The sequence below is a fragment of the Cryptomeria japonica genome, chromosome 1 (assembly GCF_030272615.1).
Source record: "Cryptomeria japonica chromosome 1, Sugi_1.0, whole genome shotgun sequence".
Taxonomy (NCBI): domain Eukaryota; kingdom Viridiplantae; phylum Streptophyta; class Pinopsida; order Cupressales; family Cupressaceae; genus Cryptomeria; species Cryptomeria japonica.
Window position 1 is genome coordinate 288,914,763 of NC_081405.1, and position 20,192 is coordinate 288,934,954.

The window sequence follows — 20,192 nt, forward strand, 5'->3', positions numbered from 1 at the left end:
GTGCTTGTTCCATGGCATTCATCCTTGCTACCAAGTTTCGCAGCATCTCCAGAACTCCTCCTTAATGCCCTCTTCGACCTCCTCTTAACACATCCTCTTCTCATTCTTCTCGATGGCATGCTACCCACACCTCAAACACCAATCACTTGCTGCTCTAATACCAATATAATGGCAATCTTTCTGACTAACAAAGGACAAGAACTTAGAATGACAAAACTGTAACATAATAACGATAGGAAGTTAAGAATTAAAACAGAGCTTTCCTTACAAACACATTTGCAATAATATGGACAGAAACTAGAATGGTTTGGGGCAAAGCGAGATAGAGAAAACACACAGAAATATGAATTTAGCATAACAATCCAAACTCTCAAAAAGATCAACTCTCAACTCAGAGAAATAGAATGGGCAATCTTATTCATTCTGCTCAAAGTCTGATATTACAAAAGGAATTCAATCCTTGTAGGATCAGCTTCTATCTTCTCACAAATCCGTTTTACGACTATCTGAACGGATTATTCTACTACGTCTCAATCTGCAACTCATCCCCCGTCGACCCCTCAAGGTTCTGCTTTATTCTATTCTCCAATCGGCTTGTTGTGCGCCGACTCCTCAAGCTAAACCTTTCCTTTCGTGATGGTCAAACCCCTCAATACTGCATTCCTCACCCTTTTATCATCGGCTCTCTAACTGATCGGTTATGATCAATCTTTGATCGATTATGATCGATCTATAACTGTCAACCAACCAGTTCAAGAGCCAACTATCTGCTTTCTTGCCCGCGTGGAGACAGGATGTCCATTTCGTGCTAAACACCAAGGTTAAAACCGCACTCATTATGGAGAGTGAGTGTCGACAAACTAAGAGCAACTAATTAGCCTCAAAACAAAATTAAAAGTCTGCTTAACGAACAAAATATAAAAGAAAGTTAAACCAAAATTTAGTAAGAGCAATGCTCTTGCATCAAAATGACACTTTTAAAGTAAGTAATTAAATCTTATTAACAGCATTATTATACCCCATCACCATACAATACTAAGAACTACAAAATGAAAATTCTTACATAACAACTAATTGTACTTCAATTTGCCAGACTGTTTCAGGTTCGTAATAATGCAATGAAATGTAATTGGTAATCACTAATGACTACAATAGGCCCATGCCAAAATTTATACATTGATAACAACTCATTCTAGTGAGTTTGGTGTACTATTAGAAAATTGATTTTCTATCTCTGATTTATTTCTTGATTCCATTTCCCTGCATTGTACTTACGACTTTCCCTCAGAGACAAACCCTCAACTACAAAAATATACCATTTTGGCTCAAAAGTAGCAATTCATGGAAGAAATTTTAACAAACAATACTAACAGGTAAATTGTAGTTATGTATATTCTTTCATCTTTATAATAGCATAGAGTGCTGTCTTGAATATCGAAACAACACTATAATATGCGGTCATACTTTTCCATTCACAATTGAAATTCGCTGGGAAAAAGCTTTCCAATCCATAGATGTTGCATTTCAATCTGTTGGGCAGAGTTCGCCCACAAAAGGATTGCAAAGTTTGCTATTCAATAACATTATGAAAACAAAAATGTCTTGCCTTGTACAAAAGAGCAAAGAATACAAGATCAGATTTCCCATATTATCAAAATACATTTTTTAATTAATTAAGCAGCATCAGTCTGAACAAATGGATTTGCAATCTCATCAGTTCCATCTGTTGGTGCAACAAGCATAACAGCAGTCCCTCTACAAACCTGTCAAATTATAAACAGTTAGGACAATAATGTAAGCATGTAGTGCGTCTAGAAAGAGATCATTAAAGCTTTTGTAAACAAGATAAAAAAATGTCACCAGAATGTTCCATAATTTCCTTCTAAACAAAATCATTCTACAAAATGAAACAGCTCTCTAGCATCTAACAACACTCTTAACTCTGACTAAACGGAAAATATATATAAAATTAAATAAGGTTGATGCCTAAAGCCAGGTTAAGAGATGCCAGGGAAATATTCAACTGTTTCATTATCTCTATTTTTTGTTGCTAGTTTATGCTGGAACTTGGAAATGTATATATTTGCTTGAGAGATCAAAGAAAGAGCTTACAATTAGACCAAGGGGCCTCGTCTGATCGGTAGTCTTGAGAGGATCATCTTGATCTGCAGTATCATGAGAGTTTTATTATATCATCCCTGCATCTCTTGAATCACCAACAAAATCAATATGATGTATGCTGCACTGATGATAACTATGAGTCGTCTAAAAGCATGAAAATGAAATGGTGTCAACTGACAGAATATCCATCAGTGTAACCATGAGATCAACTTTGCAGCACCCTCAAAGTAATTAAAAAAGACAACGTTGTGGGAAAAGGGTAGAGAGGGATCAGAAAATGCAATCTGGGAAGGAAAAAAAAAAATTAAGCAAGCAGTAAAGAAAACAAAATCCAATTCAGTCTTTCATTTTCAGTTAAAGAAGGGCATCAATCAAATAAGGTCGACCACTTTAAATTTCATTGACTACATGTCAACATCAAATCATGGGGTGTTTAACTCAAATGTATTTGTGATTTGTTTCTAAATTACAGGTTCAGGTTTTGGTTCTGGTTCAGGTTCAGGTTCGGGTTCGCGTTCAAAGGTTTGGTTCACGGGCTCAGTCAAAAAAATTTCGGGCAAAAACATATAAAAATAAAAAATATATACAAATTTGCAGCAGTAATTAAGTTCACCAACATATTAATACTCAAATATTAGTCAAACTCAAATGTCATGATATATATTAAACTTCAAAGTCAAAAAAAATAATGTCAAGTGTCTAGAATCAGCCATCATGGATCAAATATTATATGCGTCATCAAAAATATCATTATCATCCATATTAGATGACAAGTGTTGTGGTAAATTAGAAGAACCACAAATAGTGCCACTAGCATCGGTACTAGCACTCTCAAGCTCAAAAGGTGGCTCATAGTCATCATCCACATCAAGTGCAGAAAAGTGGACAATGGAAGCATCCAAGTCCATACTCTCTGGCTCCATATCCCACTTTTCTGTCTCCCCTTCTTGGTAGCCACTTTGCTTGTCTGCAAGGAGCCGCAAGTTTGAATGCACAAACACCAAGTCCTCTACATTTTTTGAGTAATCATTGCACTTTATTGTGTGGATGAAGGAGTATGTGCACCAATTCCTCTTGGATGCAGATGAACTAGCCGCCTCTTAAAAAAAAATTAGGGAGTTAAGAGTTATAAAATTTAAAAGTTGAAGTTATGAAATTAAAATATAAATAACTAATAAAACTTACCATAAAATTTTAATCGCAAGAGGTTGTGGGTGCATGTATGTTTTGCCATGTAAGTACCACAACTATGAGCATCGACCATATACTTGTCTTGAAGAGCATCAAGACCATAGTCGTTGGAGCATACAAAACTGATGAACTCAGCCCTCGCTACATCCCACATGTCACGATAGTTGAAGAGTCTATGAAGTGCTGCACTGCCCTTGAGCAAATTCCAGATCTCTATATAGAGGAGCTCTTGTGGCAACAGAAAGGAGTTGAAACTATAATATTTGGGACTCAATGCAAAGGCAAGAAGATGCAACAAAGTGGTCATTTTGTTCCATCTCCCTACAAAGATTTGGTGTAGTTCTTTAGAGAGTTTTTCTTTAGGTTCTTGCTCTTGTGCATTTATGATGACTTTCATCTTCTCAATCATTGAGTCAATACCACCGTATACTTCACCCAAACAATGCCTATCCATGTTAGTATAACAGATTATGCTCAATATGGGCTCAGTGAAACTGAGGAGATACTCACCAAGATCCCATCAAACATCCTCGAGGATCATTTTCTTAACCTTTATTGCCCTTGTAGTGTCAGACTGCCTCCATATGTACCAATTTGGCTTGACTAAAATGTTAGAAAGTGCTTCATGAACTTGCACAAGTTGTTTTATCACAATTGTGTTGGAAGCAAAACGGGTCTCAGCAACCTGCTTGAAAATTAAAATTAAAATTTTAATTTTACAAAAATTAAATTAAAAAGTTTCAGAATTTGGATATCTTGGGTGTTGTTGTATGTAGCTAGGTCGGAGCCCTTCTAGGGCCAACCTAGCACACCTAACGTGTGTATGAGCCTACCAAATCATAAAACGTGTTTGTATTAATCAAGCCCTAAATTGGGCGGTACATGTAACTTGTGGATTCACCTTGCATCTAGCACGTTTTGTTAACCCTACCCTATCTTGCCTAGCGTGTGGGGTTATTTGGTTTTGGCGCCACTTATATTTTGTATTGTAATTAGACTCCTAGCCGACCTAAGGCAAATTGATGGCTAGAGTCTCGTATATATGTAATGTTGATGTCATTGTTAAGACACACATTCAGCAAATACATTCCTATCTGCCATAAGCGAATTACTTCAGTGATCAGCAAATCATGATCAGAGATCAGCGATCATCATTGAGTGCACAGCAAACATAATCAGGAGACAGCGAACACTATCAGAAGACAGCGAATATTATTGGAAGCTCAGCGAACCTTATTTGAAGCACTGCTATCACCTTGGGAGGTCCGCGAATTCCATTTAAAGGGCAGCGAACTTCATCTCTGGGACAGCAGCATCCGAATTGCAGATAAGTTCACTCCCTAGGTTGAAGATATTACTGTGCATTATGTGCTGACAGCTTCAAGTGCTGGAGCATATTGTAAAATTACTTCTAATTATTGCCTAATAAAGATCTGAGATTTGTTGCTGGTTTTTTCGCCTCCAAGAGGGAGGTTTTCCCAAGGTATATTGATGTTATTGTGCACGTTGTCTTATTTTCTGTTATTGTTATCAAATAGCTACAGTCTGATCCTAAAATTAACATTGGGCCTCAACATACGCCTGTTTAATCCAATCAATTTTCATACCATTTTTTTGTAGTATTAAGTCGAGGGAGTATTTTCGTACCATTTTTTTGTAGTATTAAGTCGAGGGAGTTGACAACACAAGGTGTCCAAAAATGTGTGAATAACGTTCCTCAACCAATAACCTAGCAGCCCTACAGTTTTTGGAATTGTCTGTTATAACTTGAACAACATTTCAAGGGCCCACATCCTTAATGACTTTACAAAGAATGTTAGCAATAAATGCACCATCCTTCACCTCTCCTTCACAATCCACTGCTCTCAAAGACATTTGCTTCTTTAAGGGACACTACAATAAATTTGATCAATGGCCAATTTTTTGCATCTTTCCATCAATCAGAAATGATGGACACCCTTATTTCAATCCACGAATCCCTTATAGGCTTCAAGAAGTCCTCTACAAATTTCACCTCTCTATCCAATAAGGTGCTGCACACCTTTTCAAAGCCTAGGCCCTTGTACCCTTTTGGAGCCTCATTAATTGATTTCACCATATTTTGCCAATATGGTGAGCGAACAACATTTAATACAAATCCATTCACATAGATACATCTCACATTGTCTTGATCACCAATCTCTCTAGACTCATTATGAAATGTATTTTTTAATGGTCCCTTTGATCTCTTGTGTGTAAAGGCCACATGTTCTTCGGGTATGGAAAAAAAATGGATGACTCTTTGTAGGTTCAAAATAAGGAGGTTGTGGAGGGGGCTTCATCCCTCTTAATCCTTTCTTTAGCAAAGGATGATTTTGATTTGATTTATGCCCCGATACTTGGTCTGCTTTTTCTTGCTCTTTAATATATGCCAAGACTACATTTAGGAAGGCTTCATCATTTGGACCTGGTCCACCTAGACAAAATTTGATGCTTGTCCAAGGAGCCTACACAAATGGCCTTTCACTCGACTACATGAGCACAATTATCTAACTTACAATGTTTACAAATCCAAACATAACCTCCACCACCTGGAAGCTGTTGTACCATTTCAACATATTTCCAAAAGGGAAAGTTTGGATTCGTTTTGAAGTGTGGTTGGTTCACAAAGCTAGAAACAGTTGTAATTGTAATACCTAAGGCAAAAATTTCAATAAACAACACAATTGAAACAAATCAAAAGAAAAAAACTTTCAAAAACCTACCTCTTTGAAGAAATCTTCCTCTATAATCTCCTTGACTACAAACCAACAATTGAAAATTCCTAGGAATAACAAAACTATTAGCTTGGAGCATTCAACGATCAATCTTCAACTCTATCCATGCAATGGCAAGCAAGAAAATAAGTTCAGCAATGGAGGAAAATATTTCTGTTTTTCATTCATAATATAAAAATGAGTTTGGTTTTGCCTTTTAGATGTTTTGTATGGCATTGGGAAACAAATTTAAAAAAAAAAGTTTCACATGCCAATTTGTTGGTTTGGCACTTTTGGGGACAAAATTCGTCCCAAGTTCAGCAGGGCCAGAACAACAAGCTAGGGTCAAAGCCCTGTCCTGACCCACAGCAGACCAGACCCAGATCGCGAACCAGATCTGAACCGGCCCAAGACCCAACCTCCTACCCCTACAAAATAGTAACTTAGTTTTGTTTTTTTCCTTATAATCCAAGCATGCTAGAGATAACATCATAACTCTTGTTGATTAGCTATCTTTCAGTTAAGGAGGTATTTAACAAAATGCAAAGCTCAGAAAAAGATCTCGCAAAAACTCCCTTCTCAAAACAAAAACAACAAAACACCAATGACACAATATATGATTTGCTTGTGTGGCCTTAACATCAAAGAGATACTGTGATGCATAGGGGTGCATCCCCTACCCTTTCAGAAGCAACCCATACCAGGGACATTCCAAGGACATAGGGACACCTCAGAAACATTGCCCCACCATCACCTGTCCCTTATTTTTGTGCAGACCCATCCTAAAAATGTTCTAGAAATGCAGAAATTTTTTGCCTTCCCCACTTAAAAACACTCCTAGAAAAATAAAAAACAGAAGTATTATCCTCTCAATAAAGCCTTTCCAATTATTTTCTAACATATGCTTTCCCACTACCATCCCCACTTAGAAACACTTAGTAAAATATAAAACAAAAGCATCAGACTCATTAAGGGCTCCGAAGTGAATTTTTAACATATGCTTTCTCACTATTATCTACCGTCATGGTGTGTAATTCTTAATTGATCTCAGTAATATGTATGGTGATAAAACACAAGATGAACTCTAAACTCAACAAGCATAACATGGTCTATTTCTCAAGGATAGCTGGTATTGCATTAAGAAGGCACGACAAGAGCCATGGAAAGATCATCTCACTCATAAACACCTATCTTGTTTGCTTCCATCAAAATTTCTAATAACTCTAGATGGATGATACTCTGAGGGAACAAACATTTTCTAATTGGAAAAAGAAATAAAAAATTCCAAAATGTTATTGTCTAAGGCCCATTTAAAGGCTTTCCCCAACTTAAAATCCTATCATCTGGACCCTACTCATGAATATGTCCCAATTGATTCATTGGGGGCAATTTACTATGCCGTGTAGAAAATTAGAATTGGGAAGACCTTATTGAGATACCAATGCTTTCTACTCGAAAAATTTAAAAGGTTTGGAGGACTCTTGGAGCTTATTTATTAAAAGCAATAAAAGTTATGAAAAATGTCATGCACCTTGAAGATCTATATGGCCTCAAAGAAAAGAGCCCATGCTAGGTTGTAGGGGCTCTGCCCCTCGAGTTGTAAGAGCGTCTGCCCCTCAGCTCCACGAGGGATGCCACCTCAAGATGCCCAATCTAGTTTTAAAAAGCAAAAAATAAAAAAATAATTTAAGGTCATGTTGGATGGAAAAGCAATATTTCAAATACATACATAAATGACATTTTGTTGTAATTTTGGGCATTTTGTTGTAATTTTTATATAATATATATGTACATTTTTTAAAGCAACAAATTTTTGAGATTAGTTACTTCATGTCGACCCTCACGTAAAATCTCAATTCAGCTCTAATACTATGCAATAAGGTTCTATAATGTATCTGATAAATGCCTTATCAATGTGATCATATGAGTATTTGAATTTCCCTAAATTTTATATTTTCCCTATTGGTTTAATAGCTGTCCCCTAAAAAATGGCTTCCCAAAAAACCCTGTTTACCCTCTCGGGTGAATAACTTAAAATATAAAGCACGTAATGCAGAACAATAATGCCATAGATATCAGACAAATATAAGAGATTTTATTCCATTCATAATATTATATCTGTTGCAAGTTCCATTCCGAAGTATATAAAGATACCGAAGAGGTGCGAGCGCCAACCGTCGCACCGCAACTACCACCCCGCGGTTGCCAACTAACCAAGACAATTACAACTTAATTAATTATTTCCGTGTACAATATTGCCGCCAACATCATCCCCCCCAAAAGAAAAGAAGTCGTCTCCGGACGACTTAATACAAAATAGAGATGACATTAAACAGAACTGCTGATGCCAGTCGAGCCCGGAACTTATACACCTGCTGCGTCCTCGCTTAAAAACCCTTTTCTCCTATGCTCAAGTGCGGATTTCACCATTATTGCTTCCTTTGACATCACAATCCTCCTGTGCCTAAACCAAACTTGTCTGCAAAACACGCTTTTCAGTCTCAACCTCCACCAACTGCTACTCAAATGATACTGTCTCCCTAGCCAATTTGTCCTCGATAGCCACCCACGCTGCCCTCTCGGCATCCAATTCCTGGGTACGCTGAGCTAAGTCTCACGCTACTCCTGCCCCCAACCTGGTGGTCAGCTCCTCCTGAGCCCTCTGTGCATCCACCAAGGCAACCTCACGTCCAACCGAGACATACTCCAAGTTCCTCAAGCGTACCATTCCTACCTGGAGGTGGCCACAACCTTCTGGCACAAAGGCTAGGAGGCACCTCAAATCCTCCATCACACTCCCCAAAGGCTGCTAACTCAACTGAATAACTCTCTGGTGTCATACAATTGCGCGGACCTACAATGCCTTCCCTCAAACTTTGTTTGTTCCCAACCTCCAAATCCGTCTCCCGCTACGGCTTATGGCTTCCCCGCCAATGCTTAGCTGCAGGCTTCTTTCTCACAATACAGACAACCACAACACTTCCCGTGACATCTCTAATGCCCTTCGCCCAACTCCAACAAGTGTACTGTAGCTCAAAAATAAACTAGGGGTCTGGGGCAGCATCCTAGCTCCAGATGTCATCGAATGATTTTTCAATCTGGTCGTCGTCGTTTTTTTTTGTTTTTTTTTTTTTTGTCCACTATAATGTCCCCGATGGCACCCTGGCCATACAACCTCCCCGTACAGTCAACAACAACACTGGCACCTCCAATCTTACGGCCACCTTCCCGTGCGGTCAACACCTCTCCACCGTACGGCTGTGTGTTTGTTTGCGTTTTCTCTATGCCTTTATTCCTTGCACCAACGGTGGTTTCCACCACACGGTGGTCCACCGTCGGTGTTGCCACCGCACGGTGGTTCCACTGCACGGTGGTTCCACCGTCGGTGGTCACACCGCCGGTGGTGCTACCGTACAGTGGCTCCACCGTGACTTCTTTTTTTCTTTTTTTTTCTAGTCGTACGGTCAACTGTAGTACAGACCTGTACGACCATAAGTTTTTTTGTTTTTTTTTCCTAATTTAATTGTCTAGAGAGTCTTCGGCTCGGGTCCCCTATCTCTGGGATCGCCCTTCATCCTTCTCGGTTTTCCTCGCCCAAGAGTCTCCCGCATTGGTCCCGTGCCTCTCAAGTCCCCTTCCATCCTCTCGGGTCCCCTGCGCGCTTCGCGTGGTAGGGTTTCAATTTGGATCCGTTGGTCGCAAGTCTATTTTCAATGGCCATCCGAAGACCTGGAACCACAAATTCTACAGGGACCACGGTCTCCTTCCCGTACATAAGAAGAAGAAGAAGAAAAATAAAGATTTTGAAAGTTGCGGCCTTCCACACAGGGTTCCAATCGTTGCCGACACAATTGATCTTGGAATTATCTACGTCACCGAGGTTTGGGGCGTCTCCCTTCCAATATTCTTTGTATTCTGGCAGGTACACCTCCTCTGTTGCTTGCTCTGGTTCCTCTACTTCGAGCCTATAGCTTTGGAACATTTCGTAATCCTCCATCTGCCAATGGAAGAGCCCGTTCAATGACCCTGTCTCATCCTCGAAGCACTCTCCTAGTTTGAGAATCCCTTCGTCGTTGGGCTCCCTACAGCCTCGTCCTTCGTTCCTCAGGTTGCCTTCTCCTTCACCGTCCGATTCCGAAGATGATGCCAGTTCCTCACTAACTAACTGTGTCCCGAGGTCTATGATAAAATTCCTTCCTCCATTCTCCGTAGACAAAGTGTTCTTCTTCCAGTTGTGGGTGGCCTTGGCTGCCACCAGCCACCCTCTCCCTAAGATCTCATCATACCCTTTTTTCTTTAGTGGGATTACCACGAAGTCCAGTATGAAGGGTTGCGTCCCGATGGTAACTTGTTGGCCCATCAGTGTCCCAATGGGTTTGATTCCATGCTGATCTGCTCCAAGCAGATTGAATGTAGATGGCCACAGCGTCGGCTTCCCCAACTTCCGCCAAGTTTTTTCTGGAAGAACATTCACTCCTGATCCACCATTGACGATGGTATCGGTTAGAATGATGCCAAGGATACCCATCTCCACAATGGTCGGGTTCCTTCCAATGTTAACTGCCAACAGCATGGGGTCTATTGCAAACCCCCCAGGAACATCTGTGCGGTGGTTGGTATTGGTGCGTGGTTGGGAGAGATTATTCAGCAACGCCGTTCGTAATTGAGGCATCGTCTGGAGGAGGTCGTGTACCTTCACAGGCACCTCCAGTTTTAATTTTAAAATTTGATTTAGTATAGCATCCTCCGCCTCCGGTCGCCTGGAAGTACTCGTCGTACCCTTCGCCTTCGCCATTTCTCGTATCTCTTTCTCAATTTCATCCCGTGCTTCCCGTGCCCTTCGCTTCTCCATCTCCGAGTCTGGACACATTGCGTGACTGGCTTGGGCGCGGGTTATGGCTAGCACTTCCTCTTCTTTGGTTTCCTCGACATTGAGTAAGTTGACGCCGAACTTCGGGCAAGCGGCGTCTTCATGGTCTCCCGGTTCGCACCATTTGCACAAATATTGTGTGGCCTCTCCCTTCGGGCAGTCTCGAGCGAAGTGCCCCCACTAGCTGCACGCTCTGCATTGTACCATCGGTCGACCTTTGGAGTCGTATTGGATCTGGCTCCTTGTGTTGTTATTGTTGTTATTGTTGTTTCGTCCTCCCCACCGGTTATCTCGGTAGCCTCCCGAGGTTGCATTGTTGTTCGCTTGTTGGCCCGTACCCGCTGGTGTGGACGTGTTGACGTGTATTTTATACACCATCATACACAGAATAAAATACCAATAGGCATCTTATCCTCTCTTGAAAAAAAGCCTCTAACTGCTGAAGATTCGCATAAAGGATCAATTAGGAAGACTCCAAGGTTCTGGTTAGTAGGGTCTCTACGTGTGGACAAGCTTCCAGCGGTACGATGTGATTTGCTGTATCCTTCAAGGGGTCTTACGCTTCCGAAAGTTCAAGATTTTACTAAACTAAAGAAACTTTTCAAAAAAAATAACAAAAGGATAGGGTTTGAAAGAGGTCTAATCTAATCTAACCCTAAGAATGACTTCGTGTGAACAAGACTTGGCAAGATTCAACCAACTTCAATTTTGCCATAAGATAACAACTCAATTGAAATTAGTGCGATCTTCTAAGGTAACAAATGATTTTCAATGCATCAAAGATCAAAGACACTACCACGAAGGTACATATCTAAGATACAATAGCGATTGAAGATAAAGTGATTCAAGTATGTCCAGTCGACCACGCAAGGCGTTCCTACAATCAGCAAGAAGCTAGTGGTTTGGATTACGAATCCTACCAAAGATCAAGTTTCACACTATGTCCTTCAAACTAACACACTACTTTGATTGAGCATGATTCAAGTAAATTGAACAACCATGAAGATAACCAAGAAAGTTGCAACAAAACACCATAACTTCAATATTTCATTGATTTCCAAGTCATCATATACAACAATTGCCTGAATTCCTCTCTTCAAAACTCAATCTTGCTACAAAATAAAATTGCTTCTAACTTCTAATCTCTTAGCTATCTCTCTTCTCTATTACAAAAAAAACATTCCAAATGAAATGAAAGTGAGGGTATAAATAGCATCCTCAATTACAATGAAAGGTCCAGATTGAAAGTAGATCAACGGTCAAGATCATGACACCTAAACCCTAATTAGGGTTTGTTACAAATGGCCTCCTTTTTACTGAACAATATTAAATGCATAGCCAAATATTAAATTTGGCACAAAAACCTAGGAGACATAAACCAATGACAAATAAGATGCCATGTCATCTATAACAACCTTTCATCTAGAATCTTATTCCCTTTCCAATGTTCTTTTTTGGCATATGCAATGAATCTTGTCACGATTCCTTCGATTTCTGCAATTGGAATCTCGGGAAGATTCTTCATACTCTCTTCGAAGTGGATGACCTGATCGAATGCATCTAGAAGAGCTGCGTCCCAAGTAGATTCAAGTTCCTTTGTTCTTTCAATCAGGAGCATGGTGGCAAACATCTGATCATATTGCTCATCTGTAACATTAGCGTCCTTGCAAAAGATGACCTTGATTCTATCCTCTAATTCCTGCATATCCACATCTGTCTCGACCTCGATCCTTCTGCCAAGAATGGTACGAAGTACCTCAAATACCCTGTCCTGGATCGGATTGATCACCTCCTCAACTTGGCTACATCTAGTACTGATGTCCTCGAAGAGAACATTCTTCATATGGAGTAAGGTTGACCACTGAAGCAAACTGTGAGATCCTCCATCCAAGATCTTCTCTTGCGCTAAGACCTTCCTCGATGTGTGTCTGATTACTTTCAAGACAGGGATGATAACATCTTTGGTATGGGCAAATGCGGCTACTGTTATCATCAAATTGTGGATTATCTCAAGAACCTGGATAGCTTGATGAATAATCTTCATCATCCTTGTTACAAACTCTATGGCCACTGTATGAGATCTATCCATCCAAGAACTTGTACGCTGGACCATATTCCTGAATCTTTCTGCCTCATTGATTGATTGAAGTGGAAGTGCCTGCACTGGTGATCTAGCTGGATCCTGACGTCCCAAAGGTTCATTGATGTGACTGAAATATGCCCTCCATGCACCGACCTCTCTCTCAAGCTTTCTATTCTTCTCCATTTCTTCTCTAAGCTTGTCTTTCAATGCTTCAAATGAATCGGTGGCATCATCCAACGTCTGCTCTGCTGTGGATGGTCCTAGCTCAAAAGTCTGTATATCATATTCTTCTGCCAGGATCTCACCTTCATATTTGTCTACTGCCGGTGTAGCTATCTACAGTTTTCTGGATCCAGTCTCATCTCGAATCATCTTGGACATCTTGGTAGCCTTTCTCTTCTCTGTTACTTCATGAGAACGTCCAACAAGGCTCTCTAAATCAATTGCATTGTCCTCGTCCTCTACTACGATCACCTTGGTTAATCTTTCCTTCAACCAATCTGGGATAGCCGATCTTGTCTCTTGAACTTGAATTTCTTTATGCACTATTTCCTCTTGTCTGGGAGGAGATGTCATTTCATTGTCTTCTTTATCTTCATCTAACTCATAATCTTGGAGAGATCCATCTGGTGACCCTTGTTGTGCCTGTCCTTCTTCCTGCCTGTCGTTCTATACCATCGACTCCATGGATTCTTCCACTTGAAGTGTCCTCTTCTCTGGTCTAGAAGATGTGCCGGATGAACAATCTCGATTGGCCTCTTGTTTCTTCTTGGAAGATTCTCTCTTTCCAGGTCTTTCTTTCCTCTTCGAACCTCTTGGATGGAGATTGCCCTCACTGGCACATCGAAGGTTACCTTCACCTGAATTTCTAGGATTAGGATTGCCTTCACTCACACTAGCTCCACCTTCGGCTGGTTTCTCTTCCAAAGTGAAAGTCATAGCTATACCTTGTTCTCTCAACTTCTGATGCTGTACGTCAACCCATCTGCGAGTACAAGACAAAACTGGAGCCATTAAAGCATCTAAATCCATGACCTCGGGCTCATTCCAATCCAACCTTATTGTTTTGCTTTCTCGATCATAGGATGACTGGATATGCCTGCCACTGTCCTGAGCTTGGTCGGCCACTCTATAAATCCTGCATTTCCTGATGAAATCCAAAGGCAATCTAGAATGCATTTTTCGTTTCACTTCAAGATCATCTAAGAGATTCATCATAAAATCTTCAATTTGGCACTCATGCTTAAACTTCCTACCGACTGTCTCCTCTAAATGTCCATGTGGATCAAAGCTTTCTCTCAAAGCAAAAGATGGAAAAGAATACAAGGCTAACTCCTTCTCTGCGTCATCCATAGCTAAAGCATTAGGACATACCTCAACTGAATTGCCCAAAATGATAGGTACTGGAACTCCATTCTGATGTCTGTGTCTGAATGCCTTCGCATATGCTGCCAACTGCCTTGTTACTTCAAGTAACACAATTTTGTCTGTCGGATATCTCGGCAACATGTATGGAGGTAAAGGACATCCATGCACTTTAATATAAATGAACTTCGGAAACTGAATAAACCAAGCACCGTACCTCTTGATTAATTCCTGTGCATCTTGAGATAACCTGTTGTGAATCCCACCTTGCAACGTCCTTGTGATATTCATCGTGAAGGTATCATTAACTAGCTTGTAGTTGCTTCCTGGCGGATGATGCAAGTAGGCATAGGAATCACAAGCTCTGACCTCGCCGGGTCCTCTTCCAATCACTCCTCTGTGAGGTAGTCCTGCGTACTCAAAACTCCTGATCAAGGCATAGATGACGTATGAACTCATGTGGAAGGACTTAGTAGCCTTGAGTCTCCTCAACTGTACGTCCAAGCAATGGCTAATCATCCTAGCCCAATGTATCGTACCCTTTCCCTGAACAATCACCTGGATGAAGTAGAACATCCACTTCTCAAAATAGAAGGCGTGAGGGGCTCCTGTAACTCGGTTGAGCATTGTAATCAAATCTCTGTACTCCTCCTGGAAATCAATCCTGTGTGGTGTGTTCGGTACCTTGCTTAGACGGGGACGGCTCTTGAGTAACCAGTTCTTGTTGATAATGCTTAGACAAGCATCTGGATCATCTTCGTACATAGACCTGGCTCCTTCTATGCTCTTGTATATCATGTCTCTGTGCTCTGAAAGATGGAAAGCTTCACTTATAGCTTCCTCTGAAAGGTACGCCAAAGTGTTTCCCTCATTGGACACGATCGTTCTGGACTGTGGATCATAGTGGCGAGCACACTCGATCATCAACTCATGGCGCTGAACAGCTGGAGGAAAGCCGGCCGCCTTAATGATGCCACTCTCGATTATTCTCCGGGCGACAGGTGATGGCTTGCCAATGTAAGGGACCTCTCGAAACTTCTTCGTGCTAAAGTTACCCAAGTTAGTATCTCCAATGTTGCTCCACTTCGACACGATCTTAGTCTCCACTTCTTCGGTCTTCTGATCTTCTTTCATGAGAGCTGAACAACTGGTGGATGCTCCCGCCTTCGGGGTTGCCATACCTACACAACATTTCATAATGAGAAACTAGATCTTGCAATGTATAACATAGATTAGAGAATATTTTTAGGAAACCTCATGATAAGTCTTTGAGTTATCATTTCCTAAAAAACGATTGAGCTAGGAATTCAAAATTTCAAAAAATTCAAAATTTAAGCTATGACGATCTAAAACTTAAAACAATAAAACCAAATCGCCATACCTCAACTTGAGAACTAACTCTAGAATGCAAAAGAATAAAATCGCCTAGGCGAAATTGACGTTAGATCTCTCTTCAACGTGATTTCTTCTTTAAAATATCAACTTCGCCACCTTTGATATGTCCTTGATGTGATCTCCTTGGATGATATTTGCGCCTTCCTTTGGATATGAATTCGCACCTCCTAACTTGAAATGAAATTCGCACTTGAACTCAATTTCGCACTTCTCCCTTTGTCTTCCAAATCGCATGCAAGAGATGATAAATGATGATGAGAAAATGAAGATTTTCACCCTCCTTTTATAGCGCTTACCTCTCACCTCCATATAGGCCGACTTTCATAATATTAGGTAATTAAAACGATTTTTTAATAAATAACAAGGCCGACTCTCACAAACCAAGCGCTCCTTTTGATTTTTTATTAAATTAATAATTAATTATTAAATGCCTTCATTTTTAATTTAACAATTTCGATTTTTATAAAGGCAAAATAATTAATAAATATTAAGCGCAAATTTTAAATGCCATTTTAATTAGATTTTCAAACTTATCGAATTTTAGCATTTAAATAAATTCAAAAATGTGTGCTTGAGTGCCAAAAATTTGAAAATGAAATATACAAACCTCATCGCCCTGGTCCCTGACTGAGGGACAGGAGCGATCCATCAATTGGGTCATGATCCTTGCATTTTTGACGTCCAAAGTCTTGATCCTTACGTTCAAATCGGCATTTTAGTTGGGTCCTTCGAGCTTGATCGCCTTGCTTTGTGCGAACTAGTGCCTTTGGATGTAATATCGCCCTGGTCCCTTGGAGAGGGACAGGAGCGATCCTAGTGTTTTCTCCTTGATCTTGCATCTTTGATCTCAAATTTCCATCACGAGGTGAATAATAACCTTGTTTCTTTACTCCATGCTTGTATCACTTGACTTTTATGAGGCATTTAGACGTTGGAAGGATCATCGCCCTTGTCCCTTGGAGAGGGACAGGAGCGATCCTTGTCTTCTAGCTTAAATTGGCAAACTTTTGATCTTGATTTTAACTCCACGTTCATCACCTTTCAAAAGACGTTCTTTACCTCGCCTATCCTTGCGTTGTCTTGATTTTGAAGGATCATGAGTGTTTTAATGAAAATCGCTCTGGTCCTTGTCCAAAGGACAGGAGCGATATAGCTTCCTTGGCTCAATTGCTAACATTTTGATGTTCAAAACCCTTGTATATCATCTTCAAAAGACACCTTAGACCTTGTATGACCTTGCAAATCATTGACTTAACGTGATTTTTGCATGAATTGGCCAATATAATCAATATCGCTCTGGTCCCTTCCTGGGGGACAGGAGCGAACTTCAATGTTTTGAGCTTGTCCTTGTTTCGGCCAACTTGCAATTACTTTCAACGCGTAAAATAAAGTCCCTTGATCCTTCTTAGTTGCTTGATGTGTGATAAACTTTCAAAATTTATGCCTTTATGCAAATTTCGCTCTGGTCCCTTCCTGAGGGACAGGAGCGAACTTAGGTATTTTGGTGCAAATCTTTCGATGTTGGCGACCTTTGTAACTTTGTGCTTGATTAAGACGCCTTAAAATGTCTTCACCACCATGTACTTTGTCTTGGAGTGTCTTGAACTTGGAGGAAAAGGCATCATAGTCATTATATCGCCCTGGTCCCTTGGAGAGGGACAGGAGCGATCTTGCTCTTGTGGGCTTCATCTTACTTTATCATCTTCGAAAATTATCTTCAACGGATTCGTAATGTACCTTTCCACTCATCCATGCCTTGGAATCCATTTTAACTTGGCAAGAAATTTGTCTAAAACAAAAAATCGCTTTGGTCCCTACCTGAGGGACAGGAGCGAACTTAGGCATTTAAGTCCCTTGTTGACGTTTCATAATCTTCAATTTATCTTCAACGGGTTCAACTCACCTCCTTTCTTGCCTTCAAACTTATAACTTGCTTGATTTTTGCCCGAATTTTGCCTTATGAAGAATTTTGCTCTGGTCCCTTGGAGAGGGACGGGAGCTACAAAGAATTTCGCCCTGGTCCCTTGGAGAGGGACAGGAGCGATTTTGTCATTTTGGGTCATTCTCCTTCACGACGACATTTCCAATTATATTCATTTGGCAAAACACATCTCCTTGGATCTCTTCAAATCGTCAAGTCGTCAAAATCCTGCAAGGACGAGGCAATATTTGATTTTAAGCTCCGATCCTTCACTGAGGGACAGGAGCGATTTTGAATCCTGGAGGCATTTCCGTGTTCGTGAAATTCTTCAATTTATATTCAACGGAAAGATCACGCCTTTCTCTACTACTTCCAATTCGAAATTCATCTTGACTCTGCAGGGACAGTAAGATATTTGAAAACGAGCTCCGGTCCTTCACTGAGGGACAGGAGCGATTTTGCTCCTACAGGCCAAAATAACATGATTTCACAAGTTTAATCAATTCACGAGGCAAAAACGAATCATTCCCAATGCCCAGGATCAAAAATCAAAAAAGTCAAAATTTGGTCAAAATTACTCAATTGGACAAAAATTCACATTTCATCTTCAACACTTAGACAAATTTAAGCTCTGCACTCAAAATTCCAATTGAAAATAGACCATTTTGGCGAAATCATTGCATTCAAAATTTGCATTCTTACAAAAGAAGCTCAAAAGCTCTCAAAACTGACTGGATTCTGGCCCGAAAAGACGGCAATTAAAACCCTAAGGCTTGACCCTAAATCCAGACAATTGACTGACTAACAAAACCTAAAAAACGAAGCGAAAGGCGAGCAAAAAGAGGGGGTCCCCATTTCAAATGGGGCGATGTGTGAAATGGTCACAACAGGACGTTGTGGCCTGCTCCATGAACAACACCTGGTTCATTTGCGTATTCCGGGTTTTCATCTTGTATGGGCACTCCTTGGTGGAGTGTCCCTTCACTTGGCAAATCTCGCAGAATGCCTTCTTCAGGCAAGTACCCTTTGTGTGCCCCTCCTCTTTGCACTCAGTGCACCATATGTCCCCTTCGGTCCAACCGGTGCTTCTTATTGTTTTGAATTCCCTCCTCATTCGCTCCATGTCTTTCTAGAGCGCTTGCACCCATTTGCCAGCCTCGTTGTCGCTACTGCTTTCCTGTGACGAGTCATCCTCCTCGGACGAGCTATCCTTCTTTTTCTTCGATGTCTTGGTCTCGCTCTCGAGATCCATCGCTCTATTGTATGCATCTTCGTACGATGTAGGTGGAACGATTTTCATCTTCTTTCGGAAGGAATGTTTTAGTCCCTCCACGAACCATCACTTTTTCAACCCATCTGCTGGTTGACTCTCCATTTTTCCCAATAGTTCCTTCAGCCGCCAACTATAGGCTCGGACAGTCTCGTTCTTGTTCTGCTTCGTTCCATAGATCTCGGTGACTATTTTGTTGTCATCTCTCAGGAGGCGGAACTCTATCCCAACCTCCTCCTTCAGGTCGAGTCATGTGCCGACTTTGGCCTTGTCCATATCTGAGTACCAGTCTATAGCCACTCCTCTCAAGGTTGTTGGGAATTGTGTTACCCATTCGTCTTGGTCGGTAACACCGTTCGCTGACCATATGATTTCGCACGTTCGACAATGGCGGACTGGATCTTCCTTCCCGTCGCCATTGAACTTCGGCAGTTTCTGTTTACTCCCCATCGATGGGGGTCGTCTTCCTGGAGGTGGTTGTGGCTGTGTCTGTGCCCCTGCGCCACTCCCTCCGATGCCAGTGGTGTGTCATGCGTGGGTGACTGGAGGTCGGTGTTTTGCCTGCCGAGTGTGGCACCTACCGTATGGTTATCCTCCCCTTCGTTGTCACCCGTGCCCACTCCTGGCTCCCTTTGGTGATCCTCACTTTGTGGTGTAAGGGATAAGTTTCTGAACCGATCCCGGGTCTCTTCGACTAGATCTCTCTGTAACCTTGTTTCCTCCAGAAACTCTTCGTGGCTCCGCACCCTACGGTGTTCTGGCGACGCGTAGAAATTTTCGTCGGCTTCTGCACCCTTCGTGACACCTCCTTGGTTCCCCTCGAGCCACCCTTCGGCAAGTTGCCTCAGCCTCCATCTACGTTCTACTCACTGCTCCAGAATCAAGGCCCTCTGCGCAGCCTCCCACTCGTTCGTTTCTGCTTTTTTATTTCTATCTTTATTCAATAGGTTGGGCATTAATCACTTCCGTACATAGCAAGCACACGCCATGTACACAAAAAAAAAAACTTTTTATTATTTTTCCTTTCAGCCACAATTTATCTCAACATTGTGTCGGGATTATTACAGGGTTCAATTTCCCCTTCGCCGATTGTTCCGTGTGAGCGTCATCGGCCTCTGGGTTCATCTCACCGACGGGTAGGCCCATCGCGTCCGTGCGCCATCCGCGTCTTCCGTTCCCGAGTACGTCTAGGCAACGACGCCAAATGTTTACCCTCTCGGGTGAATAACTTAAAATATAAA

General features: G+C 41.2%; 1 protein-coding gene across 2 annotated transcripts in view; it reads right to left on the reverse strand.

Moving 5' to 3' along the window:
• Positions 1-1,367: 1,367 nt before the first annotated feature.
• LOC131048836 (sm-like protein LSM7) overlaps positions 1,368-20,192 on the reverse strand; it is a 115,662-nt gene continuing 96,837 nt past the window's right edge. For both annotated transcript variants that reach the window (XM_057982911.2, XM_057982910.2), the window contains 2 exons: positions 2,113-2,165; positions 1,368-1,763 (listed from right to left, as the gene is read on the reverse strand). In XM_057982911.2, the coding sequence (XP_057838894.1) occupies positions 1,674-1,763; positions 2,113-2,165 (143 nt within the window). In that variant the 3' untranslated portion in view covers positions 1,368-1,673. The remainder of the gene's footprint in view (positions 1,764-2,112; positions 2,166-20,192) is intronic.